This window comes from Oreochromis aureus, linkage group 2, assembly GCF_013358895.1.
Source record: "Oreochromis aureus strain Israel breed Guangdong linkage group 2, ZZ_aureus, whole genome shotgun sequence".
Lineage (NCBI taxonomy): Eukaryota > Metazoa > Chordata > Actinopteri > Cichliformes > Cichlidae > Oreochromis > Oreochromis aureus.
Genome location: NC_052943.1, coordinates 4,780,003 through 4,804,290, shown reverse-complemented (window position 1 = coordinate 4,804,290; position 24,288 = coordinate 4,780,003). Strand labels below are relative to the sequence as shown.

General features: G+C 42.7%; 2 protein-coding genes across 3 annotated transcripts; both read left to right on the top strand.

The window, feature by feature from the left end:
* Positions 1-358: 358 nt before the first annotated feature.
* On the top strand, positions 359-5,505 carry hdx (highly divergent homeobox). Its single transcript, XM_031751402.2, has 10 exons — positions 359-498; positions 676-822; positions 1,090-2,247; positions 2,326-2,382; positions 2,490-2,636; positions 3,265-3,463; positions 3,553-3,632; positions 4,577-4,669; positions 4,834-4,956; positions 5,039-5,505. The coding sequence occupies exons 1-10, from the start codon at positions 433-435 to the stop codon at positions 5,291-5,293; spliced, it is 2,325 nt and encodes a 774-aa protein (XP_031607262.1). The 5' UTR covers positions 359-432; the 3' UTR covers positions 5,294-5,505.
* A 907-nt stretch (positions 5,506-6,412) lies between these two features.
* Positions 6,413-23,956, top strand: rps6kal (ribosomal protein S6 kinase a, like). Of its 2 annotated transcripts, none has more exons than XM_031751404.2 (22): positions 6,413-7,074; positions 9,595-9,654; positions 9,758-9,874; positions 9,961-10,042; positions 10,154-10,234; positions 12,694-12,773; positions 13,500-13,606; positions 14,805-14,842; positions 15,581-15,723; positions 15,852-15,922; positions 16,035-16,123; positions 16,292-16,356; positions 16,783-16,885; positions 17,056-17,180; positions 17,915-18,037; positions 18,783-18,872; positions 18,955-19,113; positions 19,192-19,353; positions 19,440-19,516; positions 19,628-19,745; positions 19,995-20,135; positions 22,676-23,956. In XM_031751404.2, exons 1-22 carry the CDS (start codon positions 7,048-7,050, stop codon positions 22,799-22,801), a joined length of 2,184 nt encoding a protein of 727 aa, XP_031607264.1. In that variant the 5' UTR covers positions 6,413-7,047; the 3' UTR covers positions 22,802-23,956. The 2 variants fall into 2 exon arrangements, with proteins under 2 accessions (XP_031607264.1, XP_039471725.1); XM_039615791.1 differs by lacking the exon at positions 6,413-7,074 and adding an exon at positions 7,345-7,365.
* The last annotated feature ends 332 nt before the right edge of the window (positions 23,957-24,288 follow it).

Below are 24,288 nucleotides of genomic sequence, written 5' to 3'. Positions count from 1 at the left end.
AGTATTGGCTTTAAAGCTGTACCTCTGTTTTTGCCTTATATACTGTATTTATATAAGGTGAACCATATGTGCATGTTTCAGTTAATCACTGCACTTATTTCCTATTTTCCTAGCAAAATATAAAGAAACAAGTGGTGGCTCAAGACTTTTGCAGATTGTTACATATATAGGTGTGTGTGTGATAAAAGTGATTTAATATCTGTTTTTGTTTTTTTTCAATCCACACTGCTAAATGGAGTATTTGGAGTATAATGGAGTTATTTTCTTTTCTTTTACTATTTATACTCTTTGTTTACACTTTGCAAGAAGGTGTTGTCTGCTTTGCTTTCTCCTCAGCCACACTACCCAGCGGTGCGTCGGATACACTGAGACAAAATGGGTACAAGCAAAATAGTGCAAATGTAGAAATACGGAGGTTTTGCTTTGATCTGCATGGCTGCCCCGTTCCCCTCCAGCAGTAGAATGGATGCGTGGCCACAAAGGCGTGGCCTGCAGACGGTGAGTACATCAAGAGTTCTGTAACAGCATTAGCTAGAATTTAAAAAAAAAAAAAAAATGCCACTGTGTGAGTTCTGAAAAAGATAAGAGAAGTTAAAAGAAAATTGCATAATTAAATAATTAAAATTTCAGCGAGCTGGGACTTAAAGTAGTAATTATCTTTCCTTTTCCCCTAAGATGAACCTGCGGTCAGTATTTACGGCTGAGCAGCAGAGGATCCTGGAACGTTACTATGAGAATGGGATGACCAATCAGAGCAAGTCTTGCTTCCAGCTAATACTGCAGTGTGCTCAGGAGGCCAAATTGGACTTCAGTGTTGTCCGGGTAGGCCCATAAAATGTGCTTGTGCGTGTGAACGAGCAGTAGGGAACCCTTTGCTATGATTTATGCTCTGTTTTGTTTTTAATAAGGAATGTTCATGTAATGCTGCAGCAGGTAATCAAGGCAGTGAGTCAGATCTATACCATGCGAGCTCTTCGTCTAGTGTCGAGTCATGAGTTATTGCCCTCACTTAGCAGAATTAGTTCCCCTAATGTTTTGCAGAATGCTTTTTTAAGTGATGTTACTGAGCTGATTGCTCTTTCCCTGCAGACATGGGTTGGCAACAAAAGGCGTAAGCTCGCCTCCAAGGTTCCCCAGAATGGAGGGGTGTCTCATTCCTTATCTAGTCATGGACTAGCTGGGGGAATGCTCTCCAATCACACATTAGCCGGAGGTGCTTTGTCCAATCACAGCCTAGCAGTAGGAGCGCTGCTTCCTGCTGACATGACTGCAGCGCGGAGCATCCAGAACCGCGTGCACCTTCTCCCTCCATCCTCGTCCTTCCCTTCTGTCTCGTCGACACCTTCCCCGCCCTCATCTTCCTCACCCCTAAGCAGTGGAAGCAACAACAACAATGATGTAATACTAACAGGGATCTACTCTCTGAACTCTGGCCCTCAGTCCCGACCGAGAGCCGCGGCCCCACCGCCTCAGTCAGACTCTGACCTCTCTGCGCACACATCCTCATCTCTGATGAACCAGGTGCTGCAGATCAGGAACAGTTCCTCCTCCTCCTCACCCGTCCACTCCAAGTTAGTGTCACTTTCTCAGAATCTCCCATCCCTCACTTCTGCCTCAGGGCCTTTAGTCTACACTGCAGTCAGAAAAGGCGCTTTATCCCTTGGGGAGGGGGGGGTAAGTGCAGGAGCAGGGGTAGTACCTCACAGCTGGACTAGACAATACGGTACAGCGCAAATTCGCCCTTGGTCCTCTTCCTCACAATCCCAGGCTCAGCTTCAGCCCAGACCTCACTCCAACCCACAACCTCAGCCGCCTGCTCCGCAGAAAACTCGGGTCTCTTTGCCAGTTCACAACGCCGGCCCCTCCTCTGATCAGACACCTCGTATTCAGCAGGTTTTCACCTTGTCAGAAAAGGGCGACAGGGACCGCCTCAGACCCGGACCAACGTCAGCTCGTAAAAGCCAGGAGACCCACAGGCCAGCACCTCTGGACACCAGTCATAACTTCTCCATTGCCATGGAAACTGGAGATGAAGAAGATGAGTGGCAAAGGGAAGAGGAGTTGGCAAATATGGCCACTCAAACACACATCCACAGGGAGCAGACGTCAGCCAGCCCAATCGGGGCCGAAGTGTCTGTCGTGCGAGGAAACCACACACCTCCGATGACGAGCTCCAGACCCGCATTGCTTCAGGGCAGCTACTCCCTCACAGCACAGACCTCACTTACAGGGGAATCCAGCTCACAAGTAGGAGTGGTTTTATTGCTGGTACATTCGTCCCTTTAAGCGAGTTGACAGATTTAACCTGCGTGTCTTTGTGTGCAGACTGCAGTTGGTGTGTCTGCTGCCCCCTGGGTTATTAGCAACTCCAGAAAGAGAACAGTAAGCGCTCTAAAGCACCACATTTATGCACGCATGTAGCATGCTGGAAATAAGTAATACAATTATAGATGCGAGACATGTAGTCAGACAGGTGTTTGTGTTTTCAGCTGCAGGATCGGACCCAGTTCAGTGATGGGGATCTTATCCAGCTAAAGCGCTACTGGGACCGAGGCATGACCAGCCTGGGCTCAGTGTGCAGGGAGAAGATCAGCGCTGCAGCAAACCAACTCAATGTAGACACTGAAATAGTCAAGGTAACCAACTCAACAGGAAAGAAATAGCTTAATGTATTCTAGGTTTTGAAGAATCAAAAAAGAGACATGGCATTGCATACGCTACAAAACAAATGGTAAAGCTCTGGGTCTTCAATTGTTCACTTATTTATGACATTTAATGGAAACAGGACTATTTAACTTGTCTGAGCTCTTGAGGGCTGTTAGAAAGGAGGAAAGAATAACTTTTCTGGGTCAGGTTTTCTAACTTACTTGCACAATGTTGTGTAAAAGTCATGCTGTTATATATCAGGGCCACAGCAGGAATGCTGGTAGACTAAATATAGTCTCTAAGTCCTGACACACACACATGACCCTGTGCCATCTCACTTACAAGGATATTTATTGCAAGGAATAAAACTTTTGCCTTTAGAGACGGTTACAGTAAATGAGGACTATCTTCAGATCATTGCAAAATAATTTCCTTGCTGCGACTGGTGCAGTTCACCATCTGACCTTGGATGAATCAGTGTTAGAGAATCTTGTTACAGATCAAAGAGGCAGTCCATTTGTTTAATAAGCACACTCATTGAAAATCCGGGTATGGAAATACACTGGACACTCGCTGATACTTATCCCGGTCTCCCATTTGTTCCCACATGATTTAAAGACATGGATCAGTAACAGACGGAGGAAGTACCGTCTGATGGGTATTGAAATCCCTCCACCTAAAGGTGGGCCTGCTGTATTCACAACCTCATCGCCAGGAAACCAATCGCCAGTGTCCCTCAGCCCTAACGAGGAGCGTCTCAGAACCCCTGAAATCGGAGATGACATGAACGATGGCGGCTCTGTGTGCCTGTCTGAGGGTGAGGCCGCTGATGCCGTCCGCACATTAACACATCCTGTGTACAAACCGCGCATCTTGGCATTAACGCAGTATCTATCTCAAACCTAGATGGCACCATCGATTCACAACACAGGGATGGAGAGGATGGAAACGATCTGTCCAATGCTGCTCCACTGGCCAATAATGTGGTACTTTATGACTTCTTCTTTATATTGGAGCCTCATTAGCTTTTGTGATTTGTAGAATTCATATTAACATGTAATGATATGAGTTTAGCAATTAGGCTGAGAGTTGTCTGCTAAAGCTGAAGCTAGTTTGGTTGACAGCAACTATAATTCACTGCAGTATTAAAGGGGATGCTTGGAGTGCAGTCTGTTTACCAGAAAGACTAAACAGCTAACTCCTTATAATGTCCTTCAGTACAAGCTTTAAAAATGTTGGAGATTTTAACATGCAAGTCTACGGATGTCAGCTCACTTTTAGAAACAGCCTCAGGTCTCCATTAAAGGAACTGCACACAGCAGTGACTACATTTTTCTGAGTCTTCAAGGTTGCCACCCGGTGACTCGCAAACTTACATGACAATGTGTAATGTGCTTAGTCAGCCTTTTTTCAAAGTGGACTTTTCAACATTATAGTAGAGCTAATATTAGGTTCATACATTAAGCTTTAGAGGATTTTAATTAGTACCCGGGAGAAATGTAGCAGTGTATAAAATCAAAAGCAACCTAGTGACAAATACATTTCTTGACCAATCACAGGCACATTTTTTATCTTAGCTTGCTGTGATTAAAAGGTCACCCTGTAGCCAATAATTGTATTTATTTTTCTTTGCCTCAGCTCATTTTTCTAAATAATAGTTCTTTGAAATATTCTAGAGCACTGATTAAGATGACTGTTGGGTTATTAGGTTTTAAATGAATTAGTTTTAAATAATTGTAAAAGCCTTTTCATTCTCATTCTCTGGATTATTTATTAACGAGGATGATGGTGATGTATTGTTTACTTAATTGAGGAGACGCTTCATATAATGTGTATAAGGGTATAATCATCAGCGAAACTCTTGTAAATCATTTTTCTTTCCTCGTTTCCAGAGTTTAAAGTGATTTGATGTCTGTGTTTTTTTTAACAGAAGATCGAAGTGATCGATGAGGACGAGGAAGCCGATGAGGACGAATTAGTGGCTTCGGACCTTGAGCAAATGCAGAACCTGCTGGAATTCAAGGTGAAAACACCCACACAGACTGTGACACATTCACAAAGCATTGCTCACGCTGCTGTAAAAGCAGCAAGGATAAAATGCACGATGGTAATTGTGCTTTAACTTGAATTAGCATGATTTTAAATTCTGAATGGATTCTTTGCCTTGTTTGGATCCTTCTGTTTCAGTATGAGGAAGTCCAGTTCTTGGAGAATGAGCTAGAGAACCAAAAACAAAAATACCAGGAGCTTGCAAGCTTCACAAAAAGCCTGCTCAGTGCTGTGAGGAACAATGACCTGGAGAGGCAGCAGGTATGTTCACAGTCTTGTTTATATGTTAAATGAGAAAAGCTTATTATCAGTGTCTAAGCTGAGTTGTGCCGTGCGTGTTTAGGAACTCATGGCCAGTCTACCTCAGCCTTCAGACCAGGAATGGGACATGACCGTGGACAGAGGAGCCCAGTCTCCTGCTGAGTCAGCAGATGAATCCTCCAACCACAGTAACCCCCAGGCGGCCGGCGCGAGCTGCAGAGACCCTCAGCTGGCCCAGGCCAACGAAGTCCCGCTGGTCACCATGATCAAAGATGATACTGATGTTACCGAGCCCTCTGCATCAGAGGAGCAAATGCAGGAAGCAGAACAAGAGTGACTCACACACACACTTATAGAGATGTTTCCTCACTCCAAACAGAGGCTTATTTCAAACTAGAGAGACTGTAGTGTCTAACAATTACAAAAACACTCTTGGAAAAGTCACACTCCACGCCCAGTGCCTGTGGATTGACGCTTCACTTATGACTGTTGGGCTTTTTTACTGCATATCATTCGCCTTGAGAGAACAATAAATGACCTCTAACTTAACTTTGTCTCGTGTTTTGTTTTTCTCGTGTATTACTGAGTATGAGTAGGAAATTATTTAGGAATTTAAGCTGTAAAAATACAACTTTTTAAAAACATTTACAAACTTGTAATTGCAACGATCGCAGCTGCATACACACACACTGCTACTGGAGCGCCATCAGTATGTGTTCAGTTAATCAACTTCAGTGGATCCAGAATGCTGCAGTGAAAGTACTGACGGGGACTCCTCGCATACAGGCTTGAATAATCAGGCTCCATCTATTTTCATCTTATCTCACCCCAGTAGAGCACTTTGCTCTCAGGCATTTGGCTTACTACTGGTTTCTAGGGTATGTAAAAGTAGAATGGGAGATTCAGCTTTCAGGCCCCTTTTCTGTGGACGTAACTCCCAGTTTGGATTCGGGACACAGACATCGTCTCTAATTTCAAGATTAGGCTTAAAACTTTATTTTTTTGATAAAGCTTATAGTTATGGTTGAATCAGGTGACCTCGAACCCTTCCTTAGTTACACTGCTGTAATAGTTGGAGGCTGCTCAGGGTTGGGTTGAGCCTGGTTCTGCCAGGTATTTCTTCCTGTTAAAATGGAGATTTTCCTTACCACTGTCACCAAGTGCTTCCTCATTGGTTTGATTGTTAAAATACAGTTAGTCTGATTGCAAATACCGGTATTTATTAACAGATTAGCACCTAAGTTTTGACCTACTGTACCCTTGACTTGTACAAGGAAGTATTAATGGCCAAATATGTACACGGACATATATTAAATAATTAAGCTTTAGACCGAAGAAATGCGTGTGCCAAATCAAATAGACAAATCCACGCATGTAGTGGCACACTACACAAACACGGAGCTTTTGTGGGTGGGAGAAAGCTGCAGAGAAAGCGGAGAGCGTTAAGCCTCTTATATGCACTTGAACCAGGGATGGAAAGGCTTATGAAACAGTGGTTTTAAAACGTTCAGCTCGCACTGTTAAGATCACTAACTTACAAATCGTTTTGCGCTTTAATTCCATCTTGCGTCAACAGCAAGAAACAAGCAAAAAATAACTCCCTGCCTGCCACAGTCACGGTGACTAACTATTTCGGTCGCTAGCAAATAGTCCATCAACCGGATGTGTGCATGTCACACACAGCATCAGGTCCCCGCGCCACCACGTCCACTCTCCCTCCTCTCTATCTCAAGACCTGCTGCTTTGGTTTGGACGGGGGAAATCCTTAACTGAATTGCGTCATAAATACGTCAATAAAGTCCCATTCACTGACGATCAGGTACCACGGTAGCCGCCATATTCGCATCTATGGCAGGGTAGCGGTGCTTTCGGCGAGCGTGTGATCCAGTCATCAACATCGACTGTTCCCTGCGCCGACCCTCCAAACCTTTCCTCAGAGCGGCCCGCGGTTCCACAGCCTGCGTCGGAGCATCGAGGCAGAAAAAAGCCGGACTTCCACAGAGGGTGGTTGGGGGGGGAAGACATGCAACGTGGAGCGGGGGTCTAGGTGGACTACGATGCCTTAGACTTGGAGAGGAATCCTGGTACAAGATGGAGGTAAACAGCGTTAGTAGTGAGGTGAGTTGACAAATGCGTGTTTTGCATGTTAATCTCGCCGCGTTGCTTCTGGTTTCGTGGTGTCCCGTTAAGTTAGCTCGCCCTGCTCGCCTCGGCAGAGCTTAAATTCGCATCACGACCTGCAGCGCACCGTGATGCATGCTAACGCACTAGCTAATGCTAACAGCTGGTTAGATGTTTGTTTTTATTGCTCTGCCCGGGTTTTTTCTTATTAGTTTAACACTTACCCGTCCCGTCTTTCACCACGGCTCATCATTCCGCACCGACACTGGTGTTTTTATCCAATGACAGGTGGCCGTCGCGCATCTTTTTCTTGTTATTTACACTTCTCAGGAGGAGTTTATCTCCTAGCTAGCTTAGCGCTTGTAGCATTAGCAGTAGTTAGCTTAATAGCTGACAGCTTGCAGGCTTGAAAACTTGGGAGCCAAGTTGTTATCCAACCTCTACTGCTTAAGTAATAAAAGGTTGCTAAAGTACTTTAGTCTGTGTGTAGTAGTTGGGCAGCGCATGAATTCAGCCACTGCAGTTTTTTTTTTGTTTAAAGTTTATCATTAGCTGCGCTAAATCGGTCAGTCGTGTTTACTGCTGAAGGTTGGCTTGTCAGCAGCACTTGTCAATTAGTGATGCTGTTAATAACTTTGAACAAAAAAAAGGTCTTTGCGCAGCTTTACAAGTTATAATTTGACCAAAAAAGTGCACAAGACGCTTAACAATGGACTAACAGCGGCAATAAAGTGACGCTGTGACTGAAAATTGCGCAATATGGAGCTGTACTGTTTATCACCGTTGGTAAAAACCAGTGATACCTTTTTGCAAAGACATCCAGAAACAGTCTTGTGACAGCTGTGGGAAGGATTCGGTTTGCTTTTGCTCGGGCTCCATAATAAGGTTTTCCATTTGCAGCAAAGCCAGCTTGACATCCTAAACCTCATTTCTGGGATTCTTTGCAGTCCTTTCACATTTAAACACTGAAAAAGTCCGTCTGGCAGACTCCTGTGACTTTCGTAAAGTCAACAGAAAGTTACTGAAACATCCTGGCGTTGTTTGAACTGACCCTTCCTTTTTTTTTTTTTTATTGAGGTTTCTCTTGGTAACTTCTAAAGCTTTTTGTTAATCTTTCATATAATGCTTTCATAATAACTTTGTCAGCATCATGGCCCAAATATTACAATGCTTTTAAAAAGTTTTACTGCAGACAAAAACTTGAATTTGCTGTTTACTGTAAGCTGCAGCTTTGAAAACTGCGAGATTACAGAAGTAAATATCAGCTGAGCTACCTAAACCAGAGCAGTGGTGATGCTGGCTGTTTAATCAACACTGTGTCAGTTCTCACATAAAACGCTTCTTTTTTCTCAGGCCAAACCCTTGTATGCCGGTATAAGTGTATGCGAAATGATATTATGTAGGATTGTCAGACATCAGATGGCTGCAAAAGGCTGGCCTGGTTGCGCTGAGTGTAGGCTGCACTCCCGTTACAAGCTGTGATGAGCCACAGCAAAGGTGGGAGTGAAAAAAATGCATGTGTGAATTATGACACAAGCTCTGCCCTGGCTTCGGCCAAGCTTGGATGTTACCCTTCACAGATGCACCGAGGCGTTTGCTTTCAGCTTTATTCTGCGTTGTTTCAGCCTTTGTGGTGTCTATCTTGTCCGATTTTTTTTTTCTTTCTTTTAAATATGTTTTTGTTGCCAGTGTTGCTCTGCTGCAGCAGCAGTAGCGAGATATTGGAAAGTGGTTTTGCTGGCCTCCGTTGTGTGGATGTACACGAGTGTATGTTGGTGGCTCCACCCACTGAGTGGGTTTGCGTAGTGCTATGACTCATACCCCTCTTCAGAGGCTTGATGGAATTCAACACACACAAACACAGTGGACTGAATACATAATGCAGGCTGCGCTTCAGCCCATAACTGAAATATTCAGACCTGGATAATGTTGTTGTGGTCAGTCGTTTGATTCGCAGATGCCGAGATATCTGACATTCCTCCTCTGACAATATCATTACAGCATGCGTGGCTGTTACAGTAAACAAAGAGGGGGGTTCTTAAATGTGGTCTGCGGTCATTTAAAGTATGCATTTACCAGCATCATCAGCTAGAAGCTCTAAAAGAAACAGGCCCTATTATGTCTTGAATGCTGACTGTAGCTCCAGCAAATATCTGACTCTTGGAGCCTGTCAGACATGTTGTTTTTTGCTCTCACTGGGGATTAAGCTAGAATGCTAATAATGGGGGGGGGGCTTATTGGGACAGGATAAGGGCTGGACAGCTGGACGGGATTAAAGTATGGACTCCATACTGTTTGACAACACGCAGAGAACTTCAGTTGGAAAAGTGACAGTGCCGTATTATTGCATGTGTGACTCATCGAATTCATCTGTTGAATCTTCCATCATACATGTGGGCGTGCAGCTGCTGCTGCAGTCATAGTCCTGCTCAGCTAAAAACAAGGATGAATAAGCTTTGTGAAAGTGCTTACTGCTGTTGACGACAACTCTGATCAGATTTGTTGCTTTGGCTGCAGGTCAATGGGCATCAGATCATGGATGAGCCCATGGAGGAGGGAGAGTCTTTCTCACACTGTGTAAGTAAGGCTGCGCTTTTAAGTCTTCATGTCTGTGTGCATAAAGAAGTGACCTAACCCCACCGCCTCGTGGTTCTGTCTCATTCTGCTAATGTTTGTGTAGGATGATGGGACATATAAGGAGATTCCTATCACCCACCATGTAAAAGAGGGCTGCGAGAAAGCCGATCCGTCTCAGTTCGAACTGCTAAAAGTCCTCGGCCAGGGCTCTTTCGGCAAGGTGAGGGAACTCTGGAGACGAGTCGAGTGGTTTGTTTGTGCCGGCGCTTGTATCTGTCTAAAATTCTCTCATTCTCCTTCTGTCAGGTGTTTCTTGTCAGGAAGATTGTGGGTCCAGATGCTGGTCAGTTATATGCAATGAAAGTTCTAAAAAAGGCATCTTTGAAAGGTAATGCCACTGTTGTTTTGGCCATCTCAGCATAAAACAGCACCAGTATTGTCTGTCCACAGTGCTGGATTTCTTTCTGAATGCCTCCATCTGTCCCCTTTGTCTCTCCAGTCAGGGACAGAGTTCGCACTAAGATGGAAAGAGACATTTTAGTGGAAGTCAATCATCCCTTCATAGTGAAATTGCACTACGGTAAGACAAACACTATTTATTTAGTTATTTATGTATTTATTTATTTCAAATACACATAGCATGGCTATTACACAGTTTTGAGCATGTAGATGCACTCATCATGGACTAAAGCGTCATGGAAACATCAGGATTTCATTTATTTCTTTTTCTGGGACGGAAACTTTTACATCAAGTAAAAATAAAAATTAAAAAATAAGTGAAATAGGCTGCACGCATTTTAAATCTTTTTTTTTTTAAAAACACAATGGGGTCCTGAATTTTACATAAACAAGCTTTTGGCGTAATTCTGGTAATCATTCATTTGTTTTGGCGGAATTGGTAGAGTTCAATAAAGTTTGTTGTCCTGGCATGGAACTGGCTTTAAACCCGAGTCAACAGATTTCAGTAGTATTGAGGCTTTAGAGAAGCTTAATATTAGGCAATTTATCTGTTCCCCGACCAGCTTTCCTCTCTTTAAGGGCGTCACTGTCCTGTTGGAAATCTAGTTGTTTTTAAGTTTCAGGAGTCTAGCTAATAGCTTGAGGTTGCGCTGAAGTTCTGCAGCCTGTCAGTGTGTGGTGATGTGAAACATGATTGGTGGTAGACTGACACTGATGTTCCACTAGGGGTGGGGGAAAATGATCAGTGTGTCAAAGTATCAGAGGGTTTTATGTGGTGATAATGTATCAATAGAGAAACGCCAAATGTGTGTATTTTATGAAGTGTGTAAAATGTTCTGGCTCATCTCATGCACCACCATCCACCACAGCAGTAAAAATGGGAAAACAACCTCTTTGCAAAAATCAGTGGCAGAATGGTGATTTTTTTTTTTTTTGATTTTTTTTTTTTCCATGTTCTCTGACCGACTGAACTTGTTGTGACTAAATGGTTGCCTCGAGCTTGAGGCTGTCGCACACTCACGACCACTTTTGATCACAAGGTGATTGCGCAGCAATCGTCAACAACCCTGCAGAACGGTGGTATTCCTAAAGAACAGGAAGTTTGCTGAGTGCAGATGTAATAGTTAAATATGCATTTCATCCAAATGTGAATTTCTGTCTATGTAGCAAGCAACAGATTTTCAATGATTGATCACAGTTAAAAAGTTTGCTTGCAATAGCCAACTTGACCCCATTCAATTGCAGGTTAACTCCCATCTTATGGCAACATTTATGGCAGGTTTTAGTGACAGTGTTGGTGTGTTTGGCTCATTTTACAGCAAGAAAAACTTAAAGTGAGATAACTTTGTCTTATTGGATTAAACAGGCATTGTTAAAGTTAATCTTTGAGGACATAATGTGAAGTTGGAAAAGGTGATAAATTACAATATATGTTGCAATACTTTCCACATTGCAAAATGTTAGAAATGGCAGTAATATTGTATTCATGGGGTGTCTGCTCATTCCCACTTCTGCCTTCCAGCTGCTTCTACTTCAATGCAGACCTGTGCTTTGGTGATTTCTGGATAATTTCTCCAACTTCCTGTCAGCTGAGCTGAATGTTGTTGTCGGTTTTAACCAGTAAACATCAGCCAATTTCAGAAAAACCGATCAGGATATTTTCTACAGTTGTTCCTTCTCCTTAGCACAAAGAATGAAAGGCTCTACTTCAAGTGCTTTTAACACAACTGGAACTACTCAGTGTTGTTTATACGAGGGTGCTGCCTTGATGGAGCACGCTGAAAGCGGTAAACATGACGCCCACTCACTAGGTGAACGCACCTGACAGATAGCTGCGCTGCTCACACATCTGCATAATTCGGCATCGCAGACTTTATAGTAGGGAGCTATCAGGTTAAAGACCGGCTAATGTTCAGTCTGACTGCATTTGCGTTCCCCCGTGCACGTCTGTTGGGTGATGTCTGGAGGAGTTCAGGGCTGTAGTGTACGCATCAAAGCTTTTTGAGTCCTTTTCAGACCCTGACAAAGTGGCTGCACTTCATTTAAACTGATTATCTTAGACTATAAAAGTCTTTAGAAATGGCTTCAAGAGATGTCCCTGACTTGTGCAAAATCTGTCATCGTCTTCCTCAGACGTGCTCTGAGCTCCTTGGACTTGCTGGTGAGTCTAGTCATGATCACCAGCACCAGCATTTGGAACTTGCAGCAGAGCTGAATTAATACGCGGATGTAAAGTTTTGACCCTCTACATGGAATCAGAACCATGTGTTCATTTTACGTTTTTTTTGCTTTCTGCTCCAGAAAAAAACAGTTTCCAGAACTGATTGAAATCAGATGTTGCTGTAACGTTTCATGTGCGTGTAACTGTATGATCATACAGAATGTATTCAGAGTGGGTTTAACATGGCATAAGCTGCTTATCCGCATCGTGTTTCAGTCAGAAATGCCTTTAACCTCATTTAACAAAATATTTTTGAATGCTTTAGTTATTTAACAGGATTTGACATTTCATCTCGACATCTCTGTTAAATCACAATACTGTTGGCTTGTGGATAAATTGTCAGTTTCCTGTCTCCGCAGCCTTTCAGACAGAAGGGAAACTGTATTTAATACTGGACTTTCTCAGGGGAGGGGATGTATTCACTCGCTTATCCAAAGAGGTAAGCTGGCATTCTGTTGTCTTACATGTTGTTGTGCCTTCAAGCTTATTTTTGTCTTTATTCTGTTTATTTTGTACTTTGGTTAAAAAAAGATTCTAAGATTTTCTTAAAAATAAAAATCCTATTAGTGCCCGTGTTTGTGAAACTCAGAGCTACAGATGCCAAAATGCTAATTTATAAACCCTAAGGAAATGTAAATATGACGGCAACTAATGGAACAGGTGCAATTTTAGTATGCGAGAGTATTTTATTTATTTTAAAAGCGCATAAATGTGCCAAGTCATTTGTCTCTGATATCTTCTGTTTGTTTTTTATTCAAATTCCGACTTGAATTCCTCATGAAAAGGCAAGTGCTTTTTCTTGGAATCTTTATTCCCCCTTTTTCATCATCAGCTGCTTGTCAGTCAGATTCCCGGCTCAGCTCTTCTCAGAAGCTTTCAGGGCACTCAAACAATGTGTGATTGTTCTCTAGATAGACCTATTGTTGAAAGCATGTCTCAGAACTAAAGCGATAGCTGCCAGCGGCGTCAGATCAACAGCTCGCCGAATCCTGAAACGTATTTGAAATGTTGATGTTGTTGTGACAATAACGATAATACTCTTTTTCTCTGTTTTGGTAACTGAAGCTTAATATTCAAGTTTTTTTTGTTTTGTTTTTTTGTTTCCTTTGCTGCTGCTGAATTTCTCTTCAGAGTTCAAAGAGTAAATTTGTCCAGTTCTTATCAGGTTATGTTTACAGAGGAAGATGTGAAATTCTACCTTGCAGAGCTGGCCCTGGCCCTCGACCATCTGCACAACCTGGGCATAGTTTACAGAGATCTCAAGCCAGAGAAGTAAGAATCACAGACCTCATCTTCCCCTTTCAGCCTCTCGTAGCATAGCCCCGCGCAATGGCACAGAACGGAGTACAGGAGGGAACTGCAAAAGCTGTTTGCTTTTGGTTTCATTACAAACATTTTCAAGTACAAAGCCACTTTGATCTTTCACCTACATTGCTGCAAACTATATTTTGTGTGTATATATGTTGTGTATTGCTAGTTGTTAGCAGCTAATACAATTAACATGTAGTCTGAATTAAAAAAAATGCAATCTATTGTTTTGACAGCTGTAAAAGCAATAGGTTACACAATAGATACACCTATTGATTACACAGCCACGTAAAATAAAATTTGACTAATTAATAGATACATATGCATAAATTCAAATAGTTAAAGATTTTTTAAAAATCTGACTTAAAAAAAAAAGAAAATTAATGATAAACACCTCAGCTCAGTTTGCGTTTGCGTTAGTTTCCCCACTGTGTGCAGCCCCCCCACACACACAGTGGAGCAGATGAGAGATGGGCGGAGTAAAGCTGACAACATGCTAGGTCACTGAAAATGTAAGGCAGCGTTTGGTGCTTGTTGAGAGGCCAACATAAGAGTTGAAATGGTGAAAGAAGCTGTCTGAGGCTCTGTTATTATCGGCTCACTCGGCCAAAACGAGTCGCAAATAAGTCAGAAACTGCTGAACTACTGCGAAACAAACAACTTATTGATAAAGGAGGGTGAATGCCTCCAGACAGCACCTTTCTTTGCTGTCATGCACTTTAAAAAAAGGAAAAACCATAATTATCAGTATTTGTTTGCGGTTCATTACAAATACAAAATTGCTCCATCTTTAATATGACTTCATTTCTATAAATGAAAATTTAACATAAATCTAGGAAAATCTCTCCATATCACAAGGCGATGCGTACAAAATGATAGGATTTGATAAAACATTCATTTTTCAAGAAAATCAGTTGAAGGGTTATTTTGGTTTTCTAACTTACCTTCTGTATGAAAAGTAATTTTGGTTTAGTTTTTCTGGCTTTTGCTCCGTTTTTCATAAAATGTCTCCAAACGCAAAATTCTGCAGCGTACCGATTGAACTGACATTATACACAAACCTCTCAGAACTCTCTCGCTTTAGTCGTGCTTTATGCAGAAATCGCAAAACATGAGATGCTTTGATGCTCACCTCTGTGTGAAATCTCTTCTTGTCTTTCAGCATCTTACTTGATGAAGCTGGACACATAAAGTTAACAGGTATGAGCTACTGTCTGACCTTTTTTTGACTATGAAGAATCAGGAAAGAGTCTAATGTAGTTAACCTGTTAAATATGATCGTGCTTAACGTGATAGATGTGCCACTACTGTTGAGTATTGAGTCCTACTAGTTCTGTTGTTTGTCAAATATCTTGCTCGTGCGCTTCTCACACACGGCGGAGGTTTCACTGCCAGAGATGCCCGATGTCGCTGTCAGAAATCGAACTAACAGTCGGAAATGTCCTCCTGCTTTCTCTCATTTGATGATGATGGATCAGTGTAGCCATGTTTCAGTTTAAAAGCACGCTGCATGAAACGATAGCGGGACGACTTCGGCTTATTATGAATTTCATAATAATAATATTGATTAGATGCATCAACAAAAAATTTTAAGACCAGTTTTAAACAAACAAACAAACAAACAAAAGCAAATCTGTGATCACTGAAATGGGTTAACTGTTTCTATTTATTTCCTGTTTGTTGTGGTTGCTGTTGCTGTTTTCTAACTGTTTGATTTATATTTGTGTTGCTATACTGCATCTTAAAAGCCTAACCAGGAAAAGATCTGCAAGTTAGCTTGGCTAGAAGTCATACATGTATTGCATTGGTTACATTTTTGTTTAAATGCAACAATGTTAATATGCATGATCTCTGTTTTGTATAAATAAGTAGAATCCAAATGCAAACATTTGCAGTAAATCTGTAACTTCTTACCTAAAACTTGACTATGTTACACAGACTTTGGTTTGAGTAAAGAGTCGGTAGATGCTGATAAGAAGGCATATTCCTTCTGTGGTACGGTGGAGTATATGGCCCCTGAGGTGGTCAACAGGAGAGGACACACGCAGAGTGCAGACTGGTGGTCTCTGGGAGTACTTATGGTACGCAACCTCACAAACCTCACACAAACTTGATTTAAATAAGAAGAAAAAACATGGGACATATGTATTCATAGGAATTTTATACATTAAAGTAAAAGGAAAAGATCTGACCTATGGTGTGTTTGCAGTTTGAAATGCTCACAGGGACGTTACCATTCCAAGGGAAAGACCGCAATGAGACTATGAACATGATTCTCAAGTGAGTCATTATGCATGACATCACTAAGGCATGTCAGACAAGTTTTGATATGTAGATGATAACAGTGACCCCCACCCCCATGTTCATCTCTCTGTTGTCTCTCTCCCTGCAGAGCTAAGTTGGGAATGCCCCAGTTCCTGAGTTTGGAAGCCCAGAGTTTGCTGAGAATGCTGTTTAAGCGTAACCCTGCTAACAGGCTAGGTAAGGAAACGTGATCGTCGAGTCACGCTGTTCACTAAGCCTAAGGTTGGTTAACATTTTGGCATCCGCTTCTGCCTCGAAATCGGCCAAGAGGTTAATAATGTGCGGATGAGTCGATGAAAAGCAATAACGCTGGGTTAACTGAACCAGAGCGATCTGTGTCTTTAGGGGCCGGGCCCGACGGCGTGGAAGAGATCAAACGCCATGCATTCTTTTCCACCATCGACTGGAATGTGAGTGCACACACCAACACGCACTTCTCACACTCTTTTTCTTTTTTCCCTCCTCTCTCCCACACACCCACACACACACAACTCCCCAGCTTCTGCTGAGGATTCACACCTAACAAATGTTTGGCGTGGTGACTACTGGCCATCAGTCTTGGCCACGGGATCTATGTTTGTGTGTGTGCGCGTATGTGTGTGTGCATGAGTCTGGGCAGAGGTCCAATTCTCACTGTGTGTGCACTAATAGCCCTGCATGAGCGTTTAAGAGCCGGCAGGATGCTATTGGCCGGACCAAGCGGTGGAGGGATTTCAGGGGGTTAATCTGGGAGGGGTCTTGGCCTCTCCTGCACATATGTTCACACACTCCAGACGGCCTGTGATAGTTTGATTCCTCACACGTTTTCGTGTCTCCTGCTTTTTTTGTACCTGCAGAAACTGTACAGGAGAGAGCTCCAGCCCCCATTCAAGCCCGCAGCAGGTAAACCAGATGACACGTTCTGCTTTGACCCAGAGTTCACCGCTAAAACGCCGAAAGGTACACCTACACACATACGCACAAGCACGCACGCATACACGTTCTGCTCACATGTTTTTAAGCTTACAAGCAACAGCTAGTCCTGCAGCCATGGAAACAGCAACTGCAAAATGTTAGTGGGTGTTTATATGTTAGTCTGTTTATATTCTGAATTATCTTGGTTTATTTAGACTCCCCAGGTATCCCGCCCAGTGCTAATGCACACCAGCTCTTCAAAGGCTTCAGTTTTGTTGCGCCGACCCCCATGGATGAGAATAAGAGCTCCCCGCTGCTCAGCATCCTCCCCATAGTTCAGGTGAAGATGCATTATGTTAACCTTGTATTCGCTCACTCTTTACACGTGGTACTTAATGGTACTTAAAGTATTGTCTTGCAGTTTCTCCTCCTGTTTTGGAGCCATGCATAAATTTCATGATGCAGTTGCAGCTCTGTACAGAACAAAGACAGATTGGTCACTGAAACATTGTAACTAATACCTGAGTGCTGCTGACACGGTTTCTTTCTGTTGTCTGCTGATTGTAATTGCAGTGGAATAGTTTGGATTGGTTGCAGAGGCCTAGGATCCAAATTGAATGATCTTGTAATGGCTGTTCTGCTGCTGACCGACACAAACAAACAGGCACATTACAAAGTGTTAACTTGATGGCAGGTTTGCTGCAGAGCACCTGTGTAAATGTGCAGCAATAGTTTCACTCTGGACCGTTTGGCGCAGATGTCCACCTGAACTTTGATTTGACCTGTTAAACATTTGGTGGTTAAAGGTCAAAGTATTAGATAAAATGATGAAGTACTCAATCTTTTTATTTTTTTTCTCCAAAGGTCAACTTCACTGACATTATGTTCTTTGTTGTGGGACTCAAATTACCTGGATGCTCTAACATTTGATACACGTTGTTGACTTGCATAGACAAGCTGAAGTGTTACTTGCATCCTTCAGCGTCGCTCGTGAAGGACACGAGGTGATGCTGTGCTGGAACTTTTAATGTCACAGAACGCAGTATAAATGTTAATGATTCCTGCCCTTTCCAGCTGCACGGAGGCTCAGCCAAGTTCTCCGACATGTACGAGCTGCAGGAGGACATCGGGGTCGGCTCCTACTCTATTTGTAAACGCTGTGTACACCGAGTCTCTGCCATGGACTATGCTGTGAAGGTAACCGGCTATGTTTCCTTGTGACCTCCGAACATGTTAAAGAATCTATACCAGAGGACAGAAGTGTGTTTTGTTTTTTTAGATGGCCTTTTTCTTATGACTGCATCTCGATCATGTTGGGAAATTTCATTATGTTTATGTAAATTACATTTACATTATAGCACAAATGTGCACTCTGAGTCAGACATGAGCTGTTTAGAACTTGGGTTCTTTCAAAATCACTGCATCTTCACTGCCAGTCCTCAAGAACTGACACTGATTATAACAAAATTTACATAAAAATGTCTAAAAGGAGAACTTCTTTAAAAACACACGTGAATGTCAGACGCTTGAATTGGTGACACAAATCTGGGGAGCCTGCTTTATTCCTCCAAAGCCTTTCCTGTGTGCGTTCTCATGCCTGGACAGGCATGGATGTAAACTGCAGCTTCTTTAGTTTGCAGTGTTGTGCAGCTGCAAGTTAATAGATGGCTAAGTGGCACGACTGGTTTGTTTTATTACACATGCTTTGCACCTCTCGGTAGGGCCGATGAAACTACAGTTGATGTGTGTAGAATAAGAGTTCATGGACATCAGCGTCTTTAACTATTGATACATTTAAAACAGAGCGACTCAAATGGAATTTGGTTATTCATAGAACACCAGCAGATGGCAGCACAGCTTCAGAGTTTGCTGTTAGTGTCTCAAGCCTCTGATAGAAGTTATAGTTGTTTGCTCACTAATACTGTGTTTTTGTTTCACTCAGATTATAGACAAAAGTAAGAGGGACCCCTCTGAAGAGATCGAGATCCTGATGCGATATGGACAGCACCCCAACATCATCACTCTGAAAGACGTCAGTGACATTTATGTGTGAGCTTTCCGACACAGTCCGGTTTTGGCGGGTATGTTCTGACGGGTTGTTGTGTCTGTGTCAGGTGTATGACGAGGGCAGGTATGTATACCTGGTGACGGAGCTGATGAAGGGAGGGGAGCTGCTGGATCGAATCCTCAGGCAGAAGTTTTTCTCCGAGAGAGAAGCAAGTGCTGTTCTTTACACCATTACAAAGACTGTTGACTACCTCCACTGCCAAGGGGTGAGGAAACGCTTACACGCGCGTGCACAGCAGAGTTAATTTGGACACGTTTTCTGAATATCTTCTCCTTCTCCTCAGGTAGTACACCGAGACCTGAAGCCCAGCAACATCCTGTATATGGACGACTCGGGGAATCCCGACTCCATTAGGATCTGTGATTTTGGATTCGCTAAGCAGCTCCGGGGAGGCAACGGCCTCCTTCTAACCCCCTGTTACACCGCCAACTTTGTGGCACCAGAGGTGAGCAGGAAGCAAGGCACAAAAGAGACTCCATGATTTGCTTTGTTTATGAGTCTGATGGCTTGTGTTGTTCTTTGTTTCCGTAGGTACTAATGCGACAAGGTTATGATGCAGCCTGTGATATATGGAGCCTTGGAGTCTTGCTGTACACCATGTTAGCAGGGTAAGACTGCACACAGGAGAACTCTCAGGAGTCGTTTGCATGATTAATAGCAAACTGCATGTGATATGATTATGCATTTCATAATCTGTGCTTTGTTTTCATCGCTGTCAGGTACACACCGTTCGCTAATGGGCCAAACGACACACCGGAAGAGATTCTTCTCCGGATAGGATCTGGGAAGTTCTCTTTGACGGGTGGCAACTGGGATACTGTGTCAGACAGCTCGAAGGTACACACACTGACACGTTATTCCAAATCCTTTTGTTTGGGCTTCCTTTTAAGCAGCTGTGATGTTTCCTTTTGTAAACCTAGCGCTGTGAAGTTTAATGAAGATGACCCGCTTTTCCCATGTACTTAAAAGTTTGATACAAATTATGCCGTTGACTTAAAATTGGCCAGAATTAAACCTTTATACCCGTATGAGTTCATAGTGGCTTTTTAAGATGAACCTTTAGAAATCTGTATTTGTGTATTCCAGGACTTGCTGTCCCATATGCTCCATGTGGACCCTCACCAGCGATACACAGCAGAGCAGGTTCTAAAGCATTCCTGGATCACGTGCAGAGATACGCTACCGCACTTCCAGCTCACACGCCATGATGCACCGCACCTCGTCAAGGTGAGTAGATCCAACCGTATCCCGCTAACATAGACCTCAATTTACAGGAACATTTGTTATTATGTACTAATACGGCTGTGCAATATGACCAAAATCTCATATCCCGATATAGGACATCTATCGTCCCGACAACGATCTATATCACAAAAATTTTACATTTTCTGTAAATTCGGTGAATCTCAGGCATGTTGACTTGCGTGATGTGTTTTCAGCTGGGCGTCGTGTACCTGGAGTCGAGTGTTACATAAGTTGAAACAGACGCAATTTTAAGTATTTATTACACGGCGTGCTGCGGGGAAAAGCCTGTTCTAAGGTTTGTTTTTAGCTTCTCATCCGTAAACACTCTGCATAGTATTTCACGTGATTCAGTTTATTTTGAAAAATCTCTACAGGATCTTCAGTTTTATTGTGAAAGGTTTATGTGGAAAATAAACAAGCGGACGGCGGAGCCACGCAGTTGTTTTACCGTCGTTGTTGCTAACGACAACGCATAAAAAAAACCAGCCGCTTGTTGGTCCGTAGTGTGGTTTTATTAAATATTAGAGAAAGAACAGAGAACTTTAAGAAATTAACACCTCAACATGTGTGCTGGACTTCAGACCTATAAGATTTTTCTCCTTTGCGTCAGAAGATTTGTGCCCTGTGTGTACAGATGGACAGTGATAACATTGTATTTAGAAGGAAGTTGGGTTTTTTATTTATGGAGTGATGTGCAGTGGAAACGAGCAGATTTGTGAGCAGATGAGGAGGCTGAGGAAGAGTAAACGGTTTAGTGGAAGCTATTTGTGGAGCCACTGCTGCTACTTGGGTACGGAGGCGCGTGTGGGCGCAAAGTTGGAGCTAAAAGTGTTCGGATCGTGATGTCGGTGGCTTCAGTGAAACAGATTTCCTCCAAAACTTCAGGATTTTGAGGACTGCTTTTGTCCACTGCTGCCAAATGAAGGGGCCAGTTTGGGGACGTAATTCTTCAGCAGATGCTTTAAAACAAACCACAGACTGAGCAGATCTGGTATACTGCAGAAGGTTGTTTCAAAGTTTAGGAGTTAGTTTAAAAGCATCTGGATTTAAGACTGGAGCCAGAAATGGGTCTAAGGCAAATGAGTGAAGAGGTCAATCATTTCTGCCCTCACTCTGCTGGAATACGGACGCCCTAATTTGGCTGGGCACACGGGGGCCAGGCCAGGTTGCCTGGGTAGCATGTGTGCTAAGCACTCGACCCAGCTGAGTTGACCTCTCTTAATCTCAGAAAGCAGCAGCTGTATAAAAGGCCAGAGTCATGCACAGGATTTTGCTTCTGACTTTTTACACTTCCTGATCCGGTGATAATGTCACCATTAAAGGAAGGACCAGATTAACAGCAGGTTTCAGCCCTAAAAATCCAAAAATTCTTTGTTAACCCTTATGTCTCCGGACTGCTCGGTTAACATTAGGTAGCCTGGGCTGCACCGTAACCTGTGCTGGTCATGTCAGAATTCTGCCTAATGTCTGCTTTCTCTGACCCTTTTCAATAATTAACTGTATCCACACAGAAAAGCTCATTTAACTGTCAATCGCAGAAACATTAGATGCCTAATCAAGGACTCTTAAACTGTGCAGCAGAGTAGCTGCTTGTCATGTTTTTATTTTTCTTACGGGGGGGACAATTTGATGTGGATCACAGAGGATTACGAAAAGAGGAGGAAGTTACCCAAAGACATTTTCAAATCACCTTTCAGCCTTGGTTGTCAGTATATTGGCCCCCACCTGTCACTCAAATGTATCACATCCATTATAACAGCGGTCCCCAAACTTTTTTGCGCCACAGACATCTTTAAGGTGTCTCGGATAAATACAACAAAATAAAATGATACGACCAAAACAAAAACTGTGATATTTTGTAAATATAATAATAAACTCGAATTCACTGTGTAATTGTGTAACTTTATTAGCAGCGTCCTCCTGAAATGCGCCAACAACATTGAGAGTAACATCCTCCTCTCTGCCCTTTAATGCTCTCTGGTTGCTATGGTAACACGTAAATATTTCTTTCAAAATAAGACACAACTACAACACCGGAAAAGACCCAGGGGAACCGAGTTAACGATAAAAACCTTGAAAACCATAAATTTCACACCCGAGTCTCAACTCTCGCGGCCCGGTACCAAACGACTCACGGACCGGGTGTTGGGGACCGCTGCATTATAATGCATAACTTTAACCATTAAACAAAAAGTAGTTTCGATATTTTTCTTTTTACTGTAAAGTTAGATATTCAAACTTTTTGGGAGTCTTAAATGGCCTTTTGAGGAACTGCAGTTGGTTGGACAAAACATGTGATCGACACAGACGGGAAAATATGACATTTATATGCAAGACATTCATTGGTTACTAAAACACTGTAACTTTAACAATATTTCATCAGCTTCTGTTACATTATTGAAACTACTTTTATCTTTTTCCCAGCCAGTAAGCAACAATTTCATGATATAGTTATACAGTAGCAGTGGCGGTGATGTTGAGGCCAGCTGAAACATTAAAGCCACGTGTCTTTGTTTCATCAGGGAGCGATGGCGGCCACCTATTCAGCGCTGAGCCAGAAGACGAGTCAGCCGGTGTTGGAGCCTGTAGCGGCATCCAGTTTAGCCCAGAGACGCAGCATGAAGAAACTCACCTCAACGGACATGTAGACCCATGTTGCTCACCCACCAGTTTTGATCTCACTCTGTCAGACTCATACGCAAACAAGAAAAAGCAAAAAGTACGCGCACACCCACAGCCCCAAGTCTTGGCCAGTCAGAACTACTGTCTCCCAGGTTTTCTTTCTTTTAAAAAAAAATCTATTTATTTGAAACACCCGAACATCTGCAATCACACCCCACACACAAACACACACACACACACTGGACGAGGTTGCATTGCAGAAGTCAGCCGAAGAGGAACAGAGGAACCTCGTATCTGTTACTGCTGGGGAGACAGACTTGTATTTATTTCCACAGCTTCTCATATGCACTTACCCTCCTCGCCTTTCATTCTTTCTTCCTTTTTATGTGAGGAAGAAACGCACCAGCTGATGTTTTCCTTCACTGTGATTGGCTGATTAAAAAGCTGCTTTGGTTAAACTGTGCTCCCCCCCCACACACTGCTCTTCATCTTCGCTCTGCCATCCTCCTCTCCCCTCATTTGCTTTTGCTCTCTAACTTAATTTTTTTGTTTTTCAACGTGAAGTAATGATTTATGTGAGAGTGCTGGCAAGTTGGTATTGACTGAGGTGCTTTGCAAGACTGTTTTCTTTCTGAGACTAAAAAAAATAAATTATAAATGTGTTTTAAAAAAAAAATCAGATACTGCTTGAAGCGGGTTTAAAGGTTCTTCAGAAACAAAATCACTTCCCAGCACTTTTGGTAACATAAACGCATGTGTGGACAGATCCTGTATTGCTTTTCCCTTGAAACTCAGTCGGACTCGTGTTACTTTGTGTATCAAAAGAGGTAAATATGCTGCAGACGGACAAAAGATACTGTCTCGATACTGAAGGTGAAACTATGTGGTAACAAGAAATCGTTTGCAAAAATGATATAACTATATAGAACATAATGAAGATGAAGAGCATGTGGGGGGAGCTGTCGGGATTTCTCTGGGGGGGATGGGACGCACCCTGTCGAACCAGAGAGGCTGAATTTAAAAGAATAAATAAATGAATAACAAAAACATTTCCATGGAAATCTCTTCAAAAGACATTGTGGAAATTGTATGATACTGTATTTATTTCATTTGATTTTTAAGATTCTATTTTTCTTTCAAGTTCTGTATATATTGACATTAAAGATCATTATTGACATGCATCCACTGTGGTCTGAGCTGCTTTGTTACATAGTGCAGAGGCAGATTTAACAAATGAGTGTGACAGAGCCACGTGAAGAGGTAACTTCAGTTTTAGTGACCCAGGATGTGATCTTTCAGATTTACTTGGTTAGAATACCTGAAGAGGAGAAACAACTGTTGGACTCACTTTTGTCCTACCCAATAATTCTTTGTAGCACAGATTCAACACAGTGCTGGAAACACTCCTGAGACTTTGGTCAATGTTGATATGATGTGAATCTCCTGTTCTGCCACATCCCAAAGGTGCTCTATGGTATTGAACTGGTGACTGTGGAGGACATTTGAGTACACT